General features: G+C 40.2%; 2 protein-coding genes across 3 annotated transcripts; both read left to right on the top strand.

The window, feature by feature from the left end:
* The first annotated feature begins 677 nt into the window (after positions 1-677).
* fstl3 (follistatin-like 3 (secreted glycoprotein)) lies at positions 678-4,998 on the top strand. Of its 2 annotated transcripts, none has more exons than XM_020080723.2 (5): positions 678-911; positions 1,304-1,483; positions 2,991-3,206; positions 3,308-3,535; positions 3,628-4,998. In XM_020080723.2, the coding sequence occupies exons 1-5, from the start codon at positions 842-844 to the stop codon at positions 3,678-3,680; spliced, it is 747 nt and encodes a 248-aa protein (XP_019936282.1). In that variant the 5' UTR covers positions 678-841; the 3' UTR covers positions 3,681-4,998. The 2 variants fall into 2 exon arrangements, with proteins under 2 accessions (XP_019936282.1, XP_069378372.1); XM_069522271.1 differs by having other exon boundaries at positions 3,606-3,788.
* Positions 4,999-13,863: 8,865 nt separating this feature from the next.
* LOC109625286 (E3 ubiquitin-protein ligase RNF126) lies at positions 13,864-20,528 on the top strand. The gene is made up of 9 exons (XM_020080475.2): positions 13,864-14,021; positions 15,544-15,602; positions 16,046-16,106; positions 16,603-16,838; positions 16,995-17,063; positions 17,171-17,240; positions 17,417-17,510; positions 19,243-19,358; positions 19,491-20,528. The coding sequence occupies exons 1-9, from the start codon at positions 13,947-13,949 to the stop codon at positions 19,653-19,655; spliced, it is 945 nt and encodes a 314-aa protein (XP_019936034.1). The 5' UTR covers positions 13,864-13,946; the 3' UTR covers positions 19,656-20,528.
* Positions 20,529-21,022: the final 494 nt, after the last annotated feature.

Genomic DNA, 21,022 nt, shown 5'->3' with positions numbered 1-21,022 from the left:
GTAATAAAATCCAAATTCTTTAGAAAAAACCTTAGAGGTTAACCACGTTGTCGTAGTTGACCTTTCCCTCATCTGCATTTACGTTAAATCAAGGCACAAGTTAGGGTCAGTGCCGGATCACAACACTTACAGGGATTATGGTTTGAAAACAATAATAAGATATAAAGCAAGAATGCACTTTCTATAGGGCAATTTTCTCCCAATAAAACCACATAGATCAGCTTATGGATGGAAAACTATCATGATCAAACGGTGTATGGATTGTGAGGAGAATAAATACCTCAGAACTATGCCACATTAAAGAAGGAGATGTGACAATACAGAAGAAAACAACTCTGACCAACCAGACAGCTTAAGAAATAGCTTAGAATTCCTAAAAGGTCAATTTCAAGTTCAATCAGTTATTTCAATAAGCTGGATAAAGAAACTGGCCTGAAACAGAAGAAGAAAAAAAACTAAATTACTAGAGAAAAACTCTTCTAAACGCAACTTCCAGTCATTTCCAGGACTTAGTCAGCCTTTAATAGTCTAATATTGTGTGAAAATGTTTGGTGAGGTCACAAAAGTGCCCCGTGTCTGGTGCTGCGGGGCATGGATCATTTCCCGACTCTGAAAATTGACTCAGAGTCAAACTGTGTCCTGCCCTGGCTTATTACTGGCTGAGAGGATCGCCCATCCCAGCCGCATAATTCCATCTGGGCTAAATATTTATACTGAGGGGGAACGACATCACTTATCCACAACACATTCATTCACATAAGGGACGACTACTTCCAGAGCTGACTTCAGACTCATCCACTCTGTTTTCAGAAGAAGGTTTTTGTACTGAGCAAAGTACACAATGAGTTTTTTCAGTTTTATTTTCGGGGTGATTCTCACTTTGTATCAGACTGGGAGTAATCCAGCCAGTGGTGAGTGAACTTTTACTAACTAACTTTTACTTTTTGGTTATTATAGTGAAGCACTTTTATCTGGTGTTCATATTTACATAGCCCTACCACAGTAGTGTAGCTCTCTGTTTTAAACAACTGTGTGTTTTCCACCAGGGAGATATGTTGTTGATTCTTTGTGTATTTAGTTATGGGAATAATCTAGAATATGATATTAACAGTTTTACCTCCTATAAACACATACTGGCAGTCAGGTGCTCTACATTAGTATTTTTATAAAAGGAAAAAAAGCTGCGTTATAATATAATACATGGATTCTGAAAAATGAAATACACTTGTTTTTGTTTTTATTTGTTAACTTATATGTGTTTGAGTGGACTGAAGTGTTTTTATTAAAATGTGTATGCTTTTAGCTGGGATGTGCTGGCTGCAGCAGGACCAGAGGTGCGACATGGTGCTGATGAGAGGGGTGACCAGAGAGGAGTGCTGTGCCGGGAACCGTCTGGACACAGCCTGGTCCAACAGCAGCCTGCCCATGAACGAGGTCAGCCTGCTGGGCTTCCTGGGGATCGTCTCCTGTAAACCATGCAAAGGTAAATTAACAAAAATACATGAATAAAAGTAGTTATTTGAACTGAATGGAAAAAAAGGTTACTTGTTCATACCTTTGATATATTTCCATGGGGTGAGGTAATAGTCATCGCATTAAACCCAAAAGTACGAGTCATTATTTAAAGGCTTTAAAACCCCATTTTACTGTCAATTTCTAAATAAACAAAAGATATCTAACAGGACTCCGCTTGCTGGAGTTTTAATCACTGCTTAGGCATCATTTATAGACTTTAAACATATAATCTTGTAAGAATTTGCAGTCATAATTAGTCATTTGGTTATTTTCCGTTACATAAAATAACTGTTGTGGCTCCCGGAGCGTAGGTGAAACTTCATTCGAGTCACTTCATGTGTGAATTGAGATATTTACACAATGAGTTCCTGATGCAGCTTTCTAACGAAACGCAGACGTGGATCGTTCCACAACACTCCACCCAGCTGTCCTGAGACAGTTTCCTCCCCTGGAATCTCAGCGAGGTTCACCCCGGCTCACTAACATAAATTCTGTTCTCATAAAAGCAGCACTCGCACCATGTGATCACAGGCCAAAAATGTGACTTTCTCCAATGCTGATGAATTCCAGTAAAAACCTGGCTACTGCTGGGGATTTTTTAGGAAAACACAACCAAAGATAGCCCCAGGTTATTCTTGCCTCATCACACTGTCTAAAGACAGAAATGTGGTTTGTATGTAGATACACTTGAAATAATATCGATAGTTTTATATAAATGTTACTCACATAAAGAAAAACAGTTATATCACATGGAAAATGAAATTCAGAAATAGAATCCTTCTTTCTACTTCACTCCCTTCATGATGTCTTAACTCTTTCCAAAGCTTGTTAAATAAAGAGCCCTGCTTGTTTCCAAGAAGAAAATAAGTAAATACATTCCTGCAGGTTGAATTAAAGCCTGCCAAATGCCCAGATGTCTTGGACTCATAAATTCTATCTTCATTTAAAATGCTAAGGGAAATTGTCACTATCATGACAGTCAGGTAAATAAAAGGCTTGTCAATATGTAGAGACACATCAACATCATCATGGTTTTCAGATCTCCTCTTATTACAAGAGACAAAGACACAAGGAGCTGCTGATAGAGAGCTCGAGAGTCCACAAAAAGCAGAGAGATGGAATAAAGCCGGATATTAAATCTGTGCCAGGAAATAAGTCACTGCCTGTTTACAAGACTTAGAACATCTCGTAAGACTGTGAAGGTACTGGGAAGAGACCTGCATGTGTCGTCTAATATTGACTCTGCTTTGTGCAGAATTACAGTTCCTCAGTCTTTTGGGCCGTCAGAGCACCCCTGTGTGTCACTGTCAATAAAGAGATGTGATTATTGCAAATATAGTACAAAAGGTGAAAATGTGGGGGGGGGGGGGGGGGGGGGAATGTAAGTTTGTTTTGTATGAAAATGCTTTGTGGGTCACCTAATGTCTGCTGACTTGTTAATACAGTAATGTGACACTGACACTGTGCTTTTGCAGAGACCTGTGAGGGAGTGAAATGCAGCCCTGGGAAGGTCTGCAACATGAAGATGGGGAGGCCTCACTGTGTGTGCTCTCCAGACTGCTCTCAGGTTTCCCTGACGCACGCTGTGTGCGGCAGCGATGGAAAGACATACATAGATGAGTGTGCTATGCTGATGGCCCGCTGCATGGGACACCCAGACCTGGAGGTCATGTACCAGGGAGAGTGCAAAAGTGAGCAATAATTCATACATTAATATTTGCACGTCAGCTCAAAAACAAAATGAGGACATTCCCTTTAATGCTTTATCTTACCGTTTTCTTGTCTCACACAGAGTCGTGCTCCAACGTGGTGTGTCCGGGAACCCACACCTGCGTGACCGACCAGACCAACAGTGCCCACTGCGTCATGTGCCGCACTACACCTTGCCCAATAGCCATGCCGTCTGAGCAGCCAATCTGCGGCAATGACAACATCACCTACCCCAGTGCCTGCCACCTCCGCCGGGCCACCTGCTTCCTAGGCCGCTCCATAGGTGTCCGCCACTACGGCAACTGCAACAGTAAGACTGCTAAACTGTTTATTTTCACACCTGTTTTTACCTGTGATGGTGTAAAAATGTGTATTTTAAGTGTCTATCTCCATCTGGTGCAGGTCCCCCTCGGAAAGCTCATGTTTTTGAAGGCAGCGAGGAAAACGCAGTCTAGGTGGATGATTCCAGAGTCGGTTTCCAAGTGACACACCACTAGCTTCCCGCGATGACCTCTTTTTTTATATGTGACAATCACTCCCCTTCCCCCTTGTACACAGAATGATGATGTGTTTTTAATATGGAAGACCTCTTTTGGGGTACACACTTTAGTGTAACTGCCTCAGCCCTGTGATGTTGTGTGAGTCTGCAAGGCGGAGGCAGAGGTAAGCACGAGACAGAAATATCTCATAAGCTCTTTGGGAGATGTGTGCATATTGTAAATAGAATACCACTGCTATTTATTGGAGAAGGTATCAAACTCTATTTATGTCTTTATCTTAGTAACAGCTGCATATATCCATGGAAAAGCTGATGCAAAAAAAGTGTATTTATTGTGTTTTTTGTTTATTGTGTATGTACAAAAGCAGACTGGCAGTCCCTGGCAGTGGTGTTTCACAACTTTTTTATAGTTTTTATAGTCTCCATTCCCCCCACAAACAAAACAGTTTTCCCTCTTAAGCTAATGGAAAGCAGCGCTAATTTGTTTGGAAAGTTGATACCGCTCTGTAGCCCACCAGTGTGGTTTCAATCTGCCACAAACAAGAACAGGACAACTACAGCTGCACTGTACGTACTTCAGCTCTTTGTTTGGTAGGGGGTGAGTGAGTGAGTGAGTGAGGAAGGGGTTCAGTCTAAACAAACCTGTGTCTCTCTCCCCCCTCTGCATGTTTACTCTGGAACCTGATCCAAACTGTCTGCCTTCACCGACCACTACAAGTAATAGTTTGGCTTTGTTTGTCCCAGACGACTGTTGGTACAACCCAAAAAACACTTTTGCAATACCTCCTCTGTTGAACATGGCTTTTTCTATGAGTGCATTTTTGAAGGTCATGCTTTTTATTTAGATGCTGTTTTGCTGCTTTGACTTAATTGGAAGTTTACTGGACAGATAAATCCAATCAGCATGAATTGATTGACAGGGAAATTCAATTTGTCTGGGAATGGGACTAAACTTTAAGCGAGCAGAACGTACCTGGTTATGTCGCTATTAGAGATGAGTCAATCAGTCCAGCACTGACACTGGTGAACCTGGTGGATGTCAAACAATGTCAAGTGATCCAAGTTAATCTTCAAACTCAAAGCAGATGTCTGGATACTTTGGATAATCTTTCTTAGTGTATTATGGAACATTTCAATGACTCTCCTGTAAATAACAATCTCATGTGTACCTACCTGAGTACCTACTGTGAAATCCGAATAATAAATGCATCAGCATATTTTTGTATTTTTGTACTGCCACTGCAAAACAACATAAAGTTTAATATTTGTCACAATGTGTCCCTTTCTCTTTGACAAGTTTGTTTCAAACCTTCTTTAAAAACGGTATAACTCTTAGTCGCAAGTTATTTTTACTTTATATCTAATTGTTGATTTCACTTTATCTGAGTGGTTTTTACTTAATTGTGTATAATGTAGCAAGTGAAGATGAACTTTGATTTAAAGGTAGGGTTGGTAATTTGTTCCTGAGCCACTTTTTTTAATCTTAGCTTTTGTTATCCTCTTCACCTTCCAATAGAAATTAATAAATAAAGTTGTAAAAATGCCGGTGTCTGTGGACCATGCAGGACGACCAATCATTTCATTCAGGCCAAATGAAATGAGTGGCTGGTGTACCTGTCAGTCACTAACCAGCTTTCCTGTCTGTGCACACCTTGCTCTCTCTGCACATGTCCAGATCTTTTCACAACCTAGATAGATACAAACCGCTGAAACAGAGATGGTAGTCTGAAGTTAGCAAACAAGTCGTGGAAAAGTCAGCTTCAATTCATGTTCATGTGTTTTGGGGGCGTAACTGACATTATGGCCTGCTCTTGCCAGCTTTTTAAAGACTACCAAACCTAGCTTTAAGTGTTAACTCTATTACACTACTCTATTTTAACTACAAATATTCATTGTAAGCAAACAGCTTGAGAATTGCTTTGATTCTCATCCATGAATACATTATCCTCCAGTAGCCTATGCTACTGTGATAGGCTGGGATTTCTCAAAGGTAAGAACTCAAGTGGAGTGTGATCATACTTGCACTCTACATGGAACATGCAGAGTTATTGTCATGCTGGGGTTAAGGGTGGCGGGTCAGGCTCCAGCAGTCAGCCACTGATTTTAATGTGTGAGGTGGTTAATTAAACCTCCTCTCCTGTGCGAGCAGTGGCTGAGTGGCCACTCTGACAGGCCTCTCTAAAGGCCCATGTGTCCATTATATTCAAGCTGGGGAGCTTTTCGCTCCCTGTCTCTTCAGGGATATCCCCCTGCTCCGGATTAGGCGGGATGGGTAAGGGGAATGACGGGTGAAGAAGGATACGAGGAACAAACGTCAAATAGCTGAGGCCTCGGTACTGACTCACTTTCCTGTGTACAGTGCCTCCCTTGTTTTTCTGTCTTTCTCTCTCTCCCGTCTCTGGATCCTACGCTCCGTCATGCTGCAGCATCTGGTTCAACTTTAGGGAGATGTTTATATTCCTGTCCAAGTACCCTTTTATTACACTGGGAATGGAATTAGATGTTTTGTTAGTTCAAACAAGGCAAATAACGATGCCACTGAGGAGAAGTTGCTGTGCCCACACACAAAACTGTGTTTTCAGTATTGTATCATTAAATGTTTTCTGTATTTTGTGCATGAAATTATGCATGACTGATATGATACAAAGACATTTGTTAAAAAAAACCTTGACTTCAGCAATGGATATACCTGAGGAAAAAATGCCACATCTTCTGGACTAAAAAAGATCCCAAATTAAGAATGAAGACTAAGTCTGCATTCATTCCCTATATCCATCTCTGATAGATAACTGTCTCTCATAACTGTTGTTATGTTGCCATCTTACTTTAATCCATGTCCATACTAAGACACCTGAAAATTCATATCACAGGACAAACACTAACACTGCGAATGTGCTGGTGTAAATAGTACAGCATGTGCCGGACACAGGAATTGTCTTCTTCTCATGTAAGCAGTTTAGCAAGAATTTAACTGCACAATAGCTGTTAGCAAAGACATCAGGGTCAGAAACGCTTGTAATTGATGAATAATGTTGCTGGTAGACGAAGCTGACGCTGATTGCATTCTTCTGGAAGAGGGTCATGTGATAGGTACGCTGGGTCTTTACCAGAAAGACCCAATCAGAAAACAGTTGTTTCGGTTTCCAAATACATGTATCTCTGTTTCTGCCTGGGAGTTGTCAAAATACAGCAGTGGCAGCAGCATTTCCAAACTTTTTCATTGTTGCAGCTCTAAAAGTCTAAAGTGGCGTTGACGCCAGGTGTATATGTGGCAGAGATGATGGATTTTCAGACAAAAAGGTTTGTGAACTTGTATAGGCCCTAATAGACACCCGTCCAATGAGGCCCTCAAGCTACTTTAGTTATTTGTTGTTGGGATTCTACAAAACACTAACTTTCAAATATGCACCATTGTATAATAGGTATTTATTCATTTACCTTCATGAGTGCGAGTCCTAAATTCCTCTTTAACCAACACAATAAACTCACACAGCTGGTGTTTCTCACCATAGTTTAAAAGGTGGCAACCCTACAGGAATTCGCTATGAACACCCACTACAATAAAGCTTTCGCCGCTTTCACCTCACTTTTGGGTACACGCTGTATGCTGAAATGGTTGTGGTCTTCCAGTAAAACACACAAGTGAAAAACAATAAGTTGAGACAGCAGATTTTTGGTGCATGTATCAGGACAAACGGGTCCCAATAGATGCATGTTGTTCAAGACAGATAAAACCCCATTTGCTCTTGTCATTATGACAGCATAATACCTTCAGCAGAAACAACCTGTATCTCATTACAACAGAGGCCTCTGACTGCTGTTGGATATAATGCACCTCTGTCACACCAGTGGTAGTAATGGCACGACTGTAGCGTAAACCTATGAGCCATTTCAGAGCTATTCTAATTACACTCGACAGGAGACCTCAGGAATTCTCTGCCCACTTGACTCCATATTTCATCAGCCTCACTTCCACTGGAAGGTGGCCTTGTGTGTGTGTTTGTGTGTCTGTATATGTTTGAGTGCGTGGGTGTGAACGTGGGCGAATCTCTCCTGCGGGAGCTCACCTGTAATGAGTATGGGATCAGTCACACACATTACATCACAGCCTCTGGCTGAGTTGTTTATATCCCCGCAAACTCATGGGGTTATAATGTGACGCCCACACTGATATTTCAGGGATGCCTAATCATCAAACTTTGATATGTTACGTTTCTTTCTTGACGTTCACCACATGGTATCATTTCCGACAACTTGCTCTACAACTTCCAGTAAGTTAACAGCCAACATCTAGATCTGAAATGATGTTCTGATGAAAACCGGCTCTGTGGAGAGTTTTCAGAGACCACCCACTCTCTGGATCGCGCCACTGGATTGTAAACAGTTCTGTCCCACATCTGAAACTAATAGATATCTGATCCATCACTCCATCAGAAGACATCTGCCTCAGAGACTTGCTTTTCTTTAGATGACGATTTTTAATTTCCTACATGTGTGTGACATTTAAATTCTGACAGCTGATTATTATACTAAGACAAGAGCCCACACTCCGATCACGTATACTGTTACAGATAATGTTTTTGGGGATTGCTTTCTTTATATGATTTTTGATCTGAGGTAATGAGGGGGAACACACTACCAGTCATTGCTCAATGATTAATGGTAATTTCATCAAATGTTGGAACTGATGAAGATGACAATGTTTTATACAGAAAAAGAAAACCATTAAATGTTCATGAGTTTAATTTTGCACCATAGCTCTGTTGTTATGGCTCATAACATCAATTACCAGGTCAAATAATCAAAGCCTCAGGGTCAATGTCAGGCAAATGATTAACATAAGGACATCTGCACCTGACAGCCAATCTAATGATTAATCTGCTCGAATAAACTTTGTCATGGGAATCTGGCCTCGCTGGGTATTCTTTTACGAAACAATTGAAACTCTATGCAGGTTTGCAAAACACAAGCAGTGTTTGTCAATGATCTGGATGTGATCGGATCATTACTAACAAATCAGCAGTGGTAGGAAGTTTACAAATTCTAATTGTCCCAAATTATTCCTGGTGCATTGTTTCACTTCCTCATTGTGACCTCTGGGACGACTTCTCGGCTCACTCTGTGTGTGGTCTGACCTGTGTGTTCTAAGTCTGATAGAAATAAAAATGTCGAGCCAAAGTGAATACAAGAAAATACACTGTTAGGCTTTGTAAACTATTTTAGGTATACATGTCTGGTATACAGTCTGAGACTCTTTTAAGGGTTTTAAAAGTTTTAGGGAAATTGTGTGCCTGGGTCTGTTTAATATATGAGTATGTTGCTGCTCACAATGTTACTGATTGAACTTTGGTTTGAGTCCTTGTTATATCGAGCCACATAACTGAGGGAAAAAAGTCAGTGAAGTGTTGTAGTTGTGCTGCACTTAGTCCCTTAACTTGATTCAAATTGAGACCAATTTTGCAGTTTGAGGTTTGGAAGATCACCAGGCCAAGACCATAATTTCACAACAGCTTTACAGGTGGCTCTCACAGAGAAAAAGAACAGGAATACATTTTTTTATGAACCTTGCATACCTGCCTGTTTATCATGGAAAATTGGTTGAGCATATATTTGGCTGTAATGTGTTAAGGTATGCCCTGCAAACGAAGCAAAGATGAGAGCGGGAATGTTCCTGTGGTTCGGATTTCATTTGATTTTGCCTGCTCATTATCAACAGCTTCTTTTAGTTGAGCAGCTGCAATAGTCACCAGGATGCACTTGATTAAATCGTCCTCGACTTGTTGAAGTGGGACAGTGTATCACTAATGAAGTCAAGAGGCTCATATGGTATCTATTCACCCAGGCTGCCGAGTTGCACATGTTGTAAACAGACTGTTGGTCAGTTTTAGGTTACAGGAGTAACGGCAGCCATGCATAATGTTAGAAGCTCCGGTGTTGTTTGGAGTGGACTGTTGATGTGATGAGACATACTTTGCAACTGCATGAGAACAACACAAACATCCAGAGACTGTCACACATACTGTATACACCTTATGCACGCAAAAACATGGGAACCCATGTTACACATTAACCTTCTCATACACAGAGACACACATTAACACACGTGTTTATATCGTAGGCCAATAACAATAACCCAGTAGGGAATGTATATACACAATACACAAACAAAAACTCTTAATGATCTCTTATTGTCCTCATTTTACACACAGCCACCTGCTTCTTGCTTATTTTAATCTGAAAGTTCTGTTTGTCCTCTGTGTGTTTGTGGGAGGTCTTCATATGGGAGATATGTTGGGTAGAAGAGACACAACACATTTCTTTCCAGCACACTTTCTTTTCTGTGTTGTGCAGTTGTTTTTTGTTGACTAGACTGTTGTGACTCTGTTTTGTGACTCTGAAAGTTAGTAATACTGTATTTATATAATAAACATTTCAAATGCCATTAAAAACGTACATTTATTAAACCAGAGAGTGTTTATCACTCAATAAAACCAAACGTTTACAGCTCAGTGAGGCCAGGAACAGCAGTGACAAGGTGACAAAGCTAACATTTTAATACTTAGTTTATCATGTTTGGGGCAGTGGTCACTTTAATAAGTAGGTTTCATTCTGTGTATGACAAATTATACCCTGTTGCATGATACAAATCTAGACTGAAACACCATTATCAGAGTTAAAATGTGTTAGGACTGACAATCGCAATAAAGCAATAGTAAACACAAAGAATCACAGAGAGGGTGAAAGCTACAAAACAAATGCTGTCCTGCGTTTTGCATCAGCCAATCGGCTTGCTGCTCCCTCACTGAGAGGGACAGCTAGCTACTCAACAAAATCACGACTTTGTCTACACATGTTCCGCCGCAGATTAAAGACACATCTCTCCCGACTACACCTTGGTTAAGAAGATGATGTCTTTTATCCATCGTCAACTCCTTGTTTATGTATATTAAAAAAATCTTTAAAAGTTAGTTGCACTTATATATTGCACTTACATGTCGCACTTTGTAGTTTGGCTTTTTTGAAGCTAAGCTTGTAAGTCACTTTGGATAAAGTGTCAGCTAACATGTGATGTAATTTAATCACGTTGTATTGAAACGAGTCATTAAAAACAGATACTGAACAATAAAACATCTGCACTTAATGACCACAAACACTCACAACAAAGACAGCTTAAACTAGGCTGCAAATTGTGCACATATGTTCGTCAGAAAAACATCTATATTTTGTTAGCTGCTAAGTGATGTAATCCAAAACACATATGTACCAACGCAGTGCCCTAGGATTGAGCTCTGGAACACAAGCAGTGCAGATAAACACTGCACACAACAGCGGGGATACCTGCTGCGCTTCAGACATGAGTATATCCTGTACATGTTCATGGATGTGTCGTGTTTATTTTTTAAAGACAGCTTCGTCCGTCACTAATGTTGATCCTTACAGCCTTCTTACTGTGTCCCACATGTGTGCATGTGAGTGTGTCTGATGTGCAGGTCTTATGACACATGGCCTCAGACAGATTGTGTCTGGAAGAGACAAAGTCTTCAATGGGTGGGACTGAAAAAACAAGTCACGCATGACTAAGAGGCCCAGGAAGTTCCAACAGGCGGCTGTTATTGCTGAGTGTGTGTCTATGTGTGTGTTTATGTGTGCATGTGAGTGTGATTCGGGGGCCCAGAGGGACTGTGTGGGGCAGTCCCGAATGGAGTGTCTGGAAAAACTCTATGGAGTGACAAAAGCAGCAGTGTCCCTTGCAGCATATCTGTCTGCTGCCTTGGCTGCAACACTATATTGGCTCTTGGAGCAAAATGGAAATCAAACTGTGAAAGTAGGCCAAGATGACAGTTCTTATTCCATTATCTAAGTCACTGTGCATGGATGTGTGCACGGATCTGCACATACATGCATATGTATTTATTTGACAAGAAGAAATAGAAAGAAAATATCTAAAACATATTTTCTGCCTTACAAGCAATGAGGTGCTGAATAATGTAGGACTTGTTTTGTCAACGTAGTCCATATCCAGATTGGTTTGAGGAAAATCTTGGTCTGGGCAGAGCTGTTTTCTGGCACTCACATGACCTGTCTCTGACCCACAGTCGCTCACTCCCCAGAGTGCATTGCTACATTGAGCATTCGCCTCTGATGGCAGTGACGCACTGGGCGCGGAGAGACAATAGCTTACCTCAGTTTGGCAGACATAGCAAACCTCCGTGCTATCAGACCCTCTCTAATCTCAGCCCATGGGACAGCCGCATCTTTCCCGCTCCCACATGGCCACATCACACACAACACCGGCCTAAAGAGGACTTTAGGACATGACTGGGTTACGCTGCGAGCTTTGCAGTGCAGAAACATCCAGTCTTGTTGTTATTTATAATATTTCTGTTATATAAAGCAGGTTGGGAAATAGCAGTCTTGTACTACTCATACAACACAATGTTTTGCATAATACTGATACAGAGCACTGTGTTTGCTCTATGTCTCATGTTAGATACCATGTGGATGTATGGCTTTATCCATATGTTTTCATTTAAAACACTACACCCATGAAACACCTCAGGAGTTGGTTGCATCCAAGGCTTCTCTCATCAACAGACGTGAAACTGGACATTCGTGCATAAAAATCAGGCCAGACGGCTTGCGGGATGTGATTGGCTGACAGGCCCTCGGATGGGAACTCCTACTCACTCTCCACATGTTGTGCCAAGTGCTGGAGGTGCTCCTACTTGTGTGACATGTTTATAGCTGTCAATCTGCTGTTATGGGAATCACATCGAGAATATCTGTAAAAAAAATTAGGAAATTTTAATTTATGACATTGAAAATAAAAACAGACCTGAAAAACAAAATAAAACAAATAGTTTTTCTCCTCCAGATCTTATGTAACTGTGAATGATCTCCTAGACCTTCACTGCTAGCTCAGGGCCGACAGATGGCTGCCAATGACAACTTGGTGGTGTTAACATAAAACAAGACATCTTTCCCATGTGGGAGGCTACTTATTTACCGTTTCACATCTCATGTTTGACACTTGATAAAAATGCTTCCAACAATCAAGGACAAATCCACCTTTGACGAGTTGTGATGCTCAAAAACAGATGCTGCTCGACTTTGCTGGACGCCTGTCGGGCTCGAGAGGTGGTTGACAGAAATCCAATGGAAAAGTAATGTGTCAAAATAAATCCGATCAGATGCCAAATTGCAAAAACACATCTCTATGTGGTTGGGGGGGGGGGGGGGTGGGGTGCTGAACCTGCAGGATAACACATGAGTCCAGTGGAGACTCAGCTTGGTGGTACATGATAACGATTGGTTGGGGGATTTATCCAGGTCTTGACTTGTCCGTGTGGCTTTTGCATTGTGAATTGAAGACATCCTAACCCAGTTTTCACCTGAAGATGTTATAAATTATAATGGAAACTTAGCACAAGTGAATAGTATCTTCCGCCAGTGGCTACAAAGTGAAATAGTCTGACACCCTTCAACACTTGATACACAAAAGCACCACCATGTGGCAGTATTTTATAAGACACATTGTTGATAGTGGTTGTCAAATGAAGAAAGGTTAGAATTTAGATTGTTTCTTTTTGTAGTGAAGCTCAGAATGATTTTATTTATATTAATGTTTAACTGCTCACTTTATTTACTAGGGTACAAACATACTATATATGTAGACGATCATACATAAACAGTCCAATAATTCAAAGCACAATCAGTTAATTTTAATCAAACTAAATTTTAATATAAATCATAAAAAATTAAACATAAAAACAAACTTGTTCAATTAACAATAAAAATCGAATAAATACATGAAATACCTGAATATGATACTTAATAACTTTAATCCAGGGTCACAGGAAATAAATATTCAAAGTTAGACAGTGTGCCCTCACTTTTTTGTTTTTGATAAGGGTTCATGTCTGCATGTACAAATTAAATGAAACGTGTTATACATTTAAATTGGGTCATGATGGCTTTAGGAATAAATGTAACAGAATGATCAGTCTTATTGTTAACAAAGTGTTCTGTGTATTCCCAGGAGATTGAAGAGTGACAGGGACAGTGACAAAAACAAATGCATAATTCTCTCTCTCTCCTTTTAAATATTATATATGATGCAATGCAGCCATGACGCTGTCCTCGTGTTTTCTGGGATGTCGACATTATTGTCCTTCGCGGTGCTCCGTAGCTCTTCCGCTCTCTCCCTGCTCAGTGGCTAAAGATGGCTGAAGCTCCTCCATGGCCCAGTCGCTTCTTCTGTCACAGATGCTCTGCAGAGATCAGCCCCCGGCTTCCCGTGAGTAACGCAGACACGAAGTAAAGGTGGAGACTGTTGGGCGAATAAAAAACAAGGCGGCGTTGTTGTTTCTTTCATAGAAATCGTTGTAACAGCGGCGTCAACTGTTAGCATGCTAACAGCGTTAGCCGGCCCCTTGGAGTTCCCGTATATCGTGCTAACGCCGCTCAGTTAGCTTGTTATCTGAGTGGCGGACCTGTCAGTATGTAAACACGTAAGATCACAGTACTGCTCATTCTATCACATGCGCCGTAACAATGCTTTGCAGTAGCCTTTGTTTATTAGTAAGGTTTGCTAGTTAATATAGCTAACACTTAGGCTAATAATCCACTTATATATATAGCCTATAATATGAGCTATAGTCACCAGCAACACTGTCAGCGCATCTTACGTTAATTGTCGACTCCAGCTAATTATTTTACTAATTCATTGCTGTTGTCTTCGTGCACCTGTAATAACATATGTGAATGATCCAGTGGCAACAATACCACTCCGTCCTTTTCTTGTTCTGCCATTCAGTAAGTGAGCGTCTGTCACAGGCTAGAATGATCTGTCTGTCACAATGTGAACGATCAGCCATAGGTTTGTGTAGGGTGCTGGTAATGACTGGTGGTGGCAGTGACACCTCTCACAACTCAGTGAGTGGAGTCAAATATTGATAAAATCACGTGTAGGTTTAGTAAAATACATGAGCCCATAAGGTTTTTGTTTACATCTTCTATCTCTGTTGACTGGTGGGTTAGTGCAAGATGTCTTGCACCCTGGAGTGACTTCCACCCTGTCTCTCATTATTTGCATTTTGAGCTATTGGCAGGGCTTCTCTCCTCTAATGTGCTGGAGGGTAACTGTAAACATTGTTTCTTGGTTTACGTCATGGAAACAGAAGAGAGATGTCAGTTATCCTCAGTGTTTGCCAAAGAGGCTCATGAACGCACAGTCTTCGGTTCCCACACCAGATAGTGACACAGCTGGTTATGACACTTTCAACAGGGACATGCTGGAGGAGGGAAAGTCTTTGTTGGTAGTGCACTCTCTCCTGAGTTCTCAGAGATCATCAGTGATGTGCACTCCAAAAAATCTGGTGTTCATCTTTATTTTCAGATTCATGTATATAAATATTTTGTGTGTATGTGAACCTCAAAATGAATGGTGAAACAGCATGCCAAAACCCACATCCTAATGGCATGAGGAGTGGTGATTTTTTTTTTTATGATTATGAAAATGATTTGAACCCTTACAGTCATTAGATCTCAGTCTGATACAATATAATTTAGAAGAATGGTGTTCATCTTTCCAGTACAGTCTAGAGACCTGCAAAATCAATGTCAAGCTGCAATGGAGGTGTTGGAAGTGGCTTGTTGTAGCTCAACACCATACTAAGACAATTGATTTTGGGGGTTTTTATTCATTCTGCATGTGTGTGAGTAAGAGAGGTGTACACATTAAAATGCTATAAGCATCTTCTGTCTTCTTTATTCCAAAGTCCATCACTAAGCTGCTTTTTGTTTTTCCTTTTTTACAGGACTATACATGTCCGAGGTGTGAATCAGGGTTTATTGAGGAGCTGCTAGAGGAGAGAAGGTGTGTATATCAACCATACTTTACCTCATCATCGGGAGCACTCACTTACTTATTCATTAAAAGTTTTCTGTATAATTTAGAGTCTCAGTACAAACAGTCTGCTACCATTTATTTATGCCTCTTCACTACTCCACAACAGTGGCATTAGGGGCAATTCTTTGTTTGGATTAACATTGCTTTAACGGATGTGATGATTTTTCAAAACTTTTCTCACATTATCATAAGGTGTCACAATTAAAATTGGAAACAATATCATTTTATATCGCTGCGTGTGAAATCAGCCAATACACGTGAATCCAAAAGATGCAGGGGCAAGTATAAGTAGAAGAAAAAGGACACAGTGAAACATGTTAGTGTAAAAGTTCAGAAGGATGAAAAAGTACAATTTCATTTGACATTATTAAGTTGACATATAACCTTTCAACAATCTGTTCCCTTTTTAGTGCTGACAATGGCTCCATGTCTACCATCTCCAGCGGGCCCCAGAACCAGCAACCATTTGAGGTTTCTAAGTTACTCACTCCTCACTCTCTCCCACATAATGTCCCTCTGGTCCTTACACAGATGCCTAATAGTGTCAGCATTTCTTAGTATTATTACATTGATGTTTGGTTGATTTGGGACAAGACGTAATGGACGTTTCTTTTTCACTCATGTTTTTTCAACTACAGTTTTATTTTACTGTCATATGTTATTGGGTGATTTAGTTTTTTACTTTGCTTCCCCTTAGCTATCACTCTTAGCTTGATGCGTAGTTCAAGTCAGTGCTTTCAGAAAACCCCCAATTATTAATATTTCATGGAAATACTGTTTGTCAACACATATTCTGTAATGTTCTATAATTTACCTTATTGTAAAAAAAACTTCACTTCACCCCAGATAGTTGCTGCTAGCCTGATGATTTACTTTTGAAAAAACACTGAGCTGTATTGATTTCCACTGCCAGCATCAGAACACCTGGGTTATTCTTGTGTCTTTTATTTTTATCTTTGTCCCACAGACTTCAGACCAGCATTTGTTCACATTCCCGTCAGGCTATGGTCAGTTTGCCCTGGGTGTCTTTGATGACAATTTTGACTTTGGGGCTGGACTGGGAACAGAGGACAACCGGGATGCTGAGAACAGGAGGGAAAGGGAAACAGCATCACGGCAACGATATGGTGCCAGGCAACCAAGGAGTCGTCATGGTTCGAGGCGGCAAGCTGGGAGGCATGAGGGAGTACCCACTTTAGAAGGGTAAGAAATATATTCGGTGACTTGTGGGACTGAAGTCCCTCTTGTGCTTTTTTATGGTGTTTATCTTCTGTAATAGCTAAATGTCTTGATATGCAGAACCTAATTGAAATGTTCCTTCACAATATCTGTATTATACCTCTATGTTCTGTTTTGTAGAATCATTCAGCAGCTAGTGAATGGAATAATTGCACCTGCTGCAATGCCAAATATAGGTGTTGGGCCATGGTGAGTCTTTGGAGCAGAGTTGTAGAAAACTAGAAAGCAATTACTCCACAATTTATCCTTGGTTTCTTTCTAGCTGGATTGATGTTTCATTGTTTGTTTTTTTGAAGGGGTGTTCTTCATTCAAATCCCATGGATTATGCCTGGGGAGCCAATGGACTAGATGCAATTATAACACAGGTACTGTAAAGACCTTCAACTTGTTTCTGATATTTTTTTGTTGTTTTTTTTCTGAAAAAATGATAAATATATTACACTTTGAATGACATATTGGGGATATTGAGTATATGTAAAACATATAATGCAAAATATATCTCACAATTCCTTTCCTATTTTTTTCCTTTTTCTCTCTTTAGTTATTAAACCAGTTTGAGAATACGGGACCCCCGCCTGCTGATAGAGATAAAATAAAAACTCTTCCTACAGTACAAATTTCAGATGAGCATGTTGGTAAGTTAGAATACATACCTGTAATATTCACAAGTGGTGTAATGATTGTGAAGTAGTGTAGTTTTATTCAAACTAGCCTGTTTGTTTCATGTTTTCCCACAAAATGTTATTCTATTTGTGCAAGTTTTATTCTATTTGTGCAAGTTCTGTCTGCCTGCCAATGATGGTAATAAATTAGTGGAGCTGTCTGCAGCTGTAATTCTGTCCTTTTGGATGACTAGGGACATATTCCCGCAAACTAGGAACACTGGTTTGTCTTCTACTGCAGCACAAAAAAATAATTTGTCCATTTGTCTTGGAAAACTTGACAGTTTCACAGCCACAAGGAACCACTGTGAAGCATGATACTCCACTGTTTAATGTTATTTTCTTTTATTGCAGTGGAAAAAATTGCTGTCTTGATTATTTGTTTGTATTTCTGAGTTGCTCTTAAGTATTTATGAATTGTTGTCTGAGCCTTTTTGGCCTGGAGGCTGGAGGCGCTCCACCCCAGATGGATATGTTAGTATAGGGACAGGTTTCTCATGTTGACCTCATGAAAACTCGTGAACTTGCTGTGGAAAAATACCTGTTTGATTGATTCTGAATAGTATATTGAACTGTAGTTCAATTCTTAACCAATTTTGAATTTTATAGACCAGGATGTTGGCCATTATTATATTAAATTGATAGACATTAATGTAGGGCTGGGCGATAAAACAATAAAGATAATTATCGCGATATAACTTTTCCTCACTAGAAATATAAGACATGGTCAATATAACATTGCTAGAACTCATTCCATCAATGTTTTGACAACAACCAATGGTAATGAGAATAGCACTGTGCTGAACCAATTATGTGGCTGGAATAGAGTTACAGGTAAGGTTGACGCACAGAGTGTAGGATGAGCAGCACACGTGCTAATGTTTGAGCTCCTGTACAGAGGTGGACAACTCAGCATTGATGCAGTTACAGAACATAACCGATTTATGTTTTTGATGTCCCACTTCTGGATAATTATAACACCGCTGCTTCAGGAGCAGGACAGACGCACATTAAAGATCAGTCATCCATATTATAGTCTCTGTTGTAGTCTGCTTCCTCCTCACTCCCCCTCTGACCTGCGATCACTTTACACTGTAACAATAAACACCATCACTGATCACAAGTTATCAGGACACACAAAGGACTGATGTCTACTTTGTGTTTGTTTGATTTGCTCTAGAGTTTGTGAGACACATATTTCAACCTGCTACACAATGCCAGGCATAACACGACGCTCACAGACAGGACATCGGGGTTAAAGTGACCGGAGTCTGATCTGACCCATCCCATTAATAACTAAATAAATGTGATTATCAGATCATGTGTAAAGAGGGACAGAGACGAGCAGACACACACACTCCTGCAGACAGAAGTTCTTCCTGCAGATTATGATGCATACGCTGTGTTTTAACTTGCAGAAGAATCGACACCCAGTTTACCCAGAAACATGAATTCCGCAGGTTTTTTATAAAGATGAGTTCTACGTGTGAGTGTTTGGAAAGCATCAGAGGAGCAGAGTCACTCGTTGACCTGCGCAGAGTAATGCGCCTCAGTGCAGTGGCGCTGATGTGATTTATATCACCATCGACTGATATGAAAAAATGTGCGTAATAATTTTTTTCCCCAGATCAGCCAGCCCTACCTCAATGTCACTATTTTAACTTTTCACTCTACAGATCCTATTCATCATTTTCTGTCGTTTCAGCTTCAGGGCTGGAATGTCCAGTGTGTAAAGAAGATTACAGTGTTGGAGAAAACGTGAGGCAGCTCCCATGCAATCACATGTTTCACAATGATTGCATAGTACCCTGGCTGGAACAGGTATTCATCATTTAAGCACCACCAATTTAATTGTCTTACCTTTTAATGTTCACTAGTTGCTATGTGGACTTATGTGGCAGTGGAAAAACAGCAGCAATGAGACTAATTATATTGTTTCCCCTTTTTTCCCAGCATGATACTTGTCCTGTGTGCAGGAAAAGCTTATGTGGACAGAACACAGCAACTAACCCTCCAGAACTATCAGGGATGAACTTTACCTCCTCCTCCTCTTCGTCCTCCTCTACTCCTCAGTCCTCAAGTTCGACTAGCAATGACAACTCCACTGATAACTCCTAGAGAGACATTTCTCCTTATCACCCAGGAGCTGTTTATAGCTCAGAGGCTGCTTTACTTCAGAGGAGTGACCTCCAGTTTCTCCCTGTCCTAGGGTAGAGACCTGAGTGCATCTCACCAGTAGCACTCTCGCCTGACTCAGGGGTAAGTGATACGTGAGGCTCAACCTGATGCTCCCACACTCATCAGGAATCTGAACGGAGGAAGGGCATTGGCCCTGGATTGTGGCTTCTGTCAAGGAGGATGTGGAGACTTAAAAAGGGCTTGATCTGCCTGAATCACCTCATACAAGGAAGCAAAGGAAATCCAATGGTAGAGGACTCAGGACAACAACACAGTTGCTGTCCTTTTTTTTTTTTTTTTTTAATAACCAGACTTCTATGATTTACAATGACCCCTTTTGCCAATTCAGCAAAAAGGAAATGTACAGTTATTCCTTTTATAATTAGTATTCATTTCTGACAGATAAAATGACCCGCAGTGCAGTGCACTGTTTAAGTGTGCACTTAGGCTATTTCATGGTTTGGAAATATGTTTGATTTTAATTCTCTATAATCAGTTTTAGCACAATTACCATTGGTTGCACTAGAAAAGATGTCAAATTGCAGTATTTTGGTGCTGTTTGGATAGTGATGTGGCTAATTATTACAAAATTACAAACATATATTTTTCTTTTATCTGCTAAATTGAGGGTCAAGTTTCAGATGACACACTTCTACATTTCAGCACATTTGTGCATTTTAACTTAAAGGTAAATTAAATATTTTCTAAAGTTGCCAGTTGAAAATGATTGATTTGCAGTATGTTCGTGTACAATAAAGATTAATGGAAATGAAAATAAAGATGTTTGGGTGGTGTCACTCAAAATTCAACTGACATATTCTCAGTGTGTGTTTATATGACCTTTGAAAGTCTTATGTATTTAGAGACATGGTAAAATGAATTATTTTTCAAGATCAACAACTGAGGACAAGTTTGTTTTCTTTGAAGCAGAGAACCACCCACAGAGAGGTTCTACCTGAAACCTCCCACTAGTCATTAGTGGGAGAGAGATGGAAAAAAAACAAGCAGCAGGAGGCATGTTCTCCTGAATTTTTTTCATTGGTACAACAGATAATGTTAAAATTGACCATAAATCAAACATGTTCCTCATACCAAATAAAAAATAAAATTGGTGTTTTTTTTAAAAAGATTAGCTATGAGCTGTGCTGCTATGCATTTCCCAGGCAAATTATTTATTTTTTTGTGTATTTTTGCAGGCTCCTAGATCAACCAAGCAGGGAACAATAGCACAGCGAACACTGCTGGAGATGATCTCAATGCATAATGCTGTGTTAAGATTGTTTTGTTTTTTCAAAGTCATGTTTGTT

This window comes from Paralichthys olivaceus, chromosome 3 (genome assembly GCF_024713975.1).
Source record: "Paralichthys olivaceus isolate ysfri-2021 chromosome 3, ASM2471397v2, whole genome shotgun sequence".
Taxonomy (NCBI): Eukaryota; Metazoa; Chordata; class Actinopteri; order Pleuronectiformes; family Paralichthyidae; genus Paralichthys; species Paralichthys olivaceus.
Note: the sequence above shows the minus strand (reverse complement) of the source record. Positions and strands in the feature narration are given on the sequence as shown.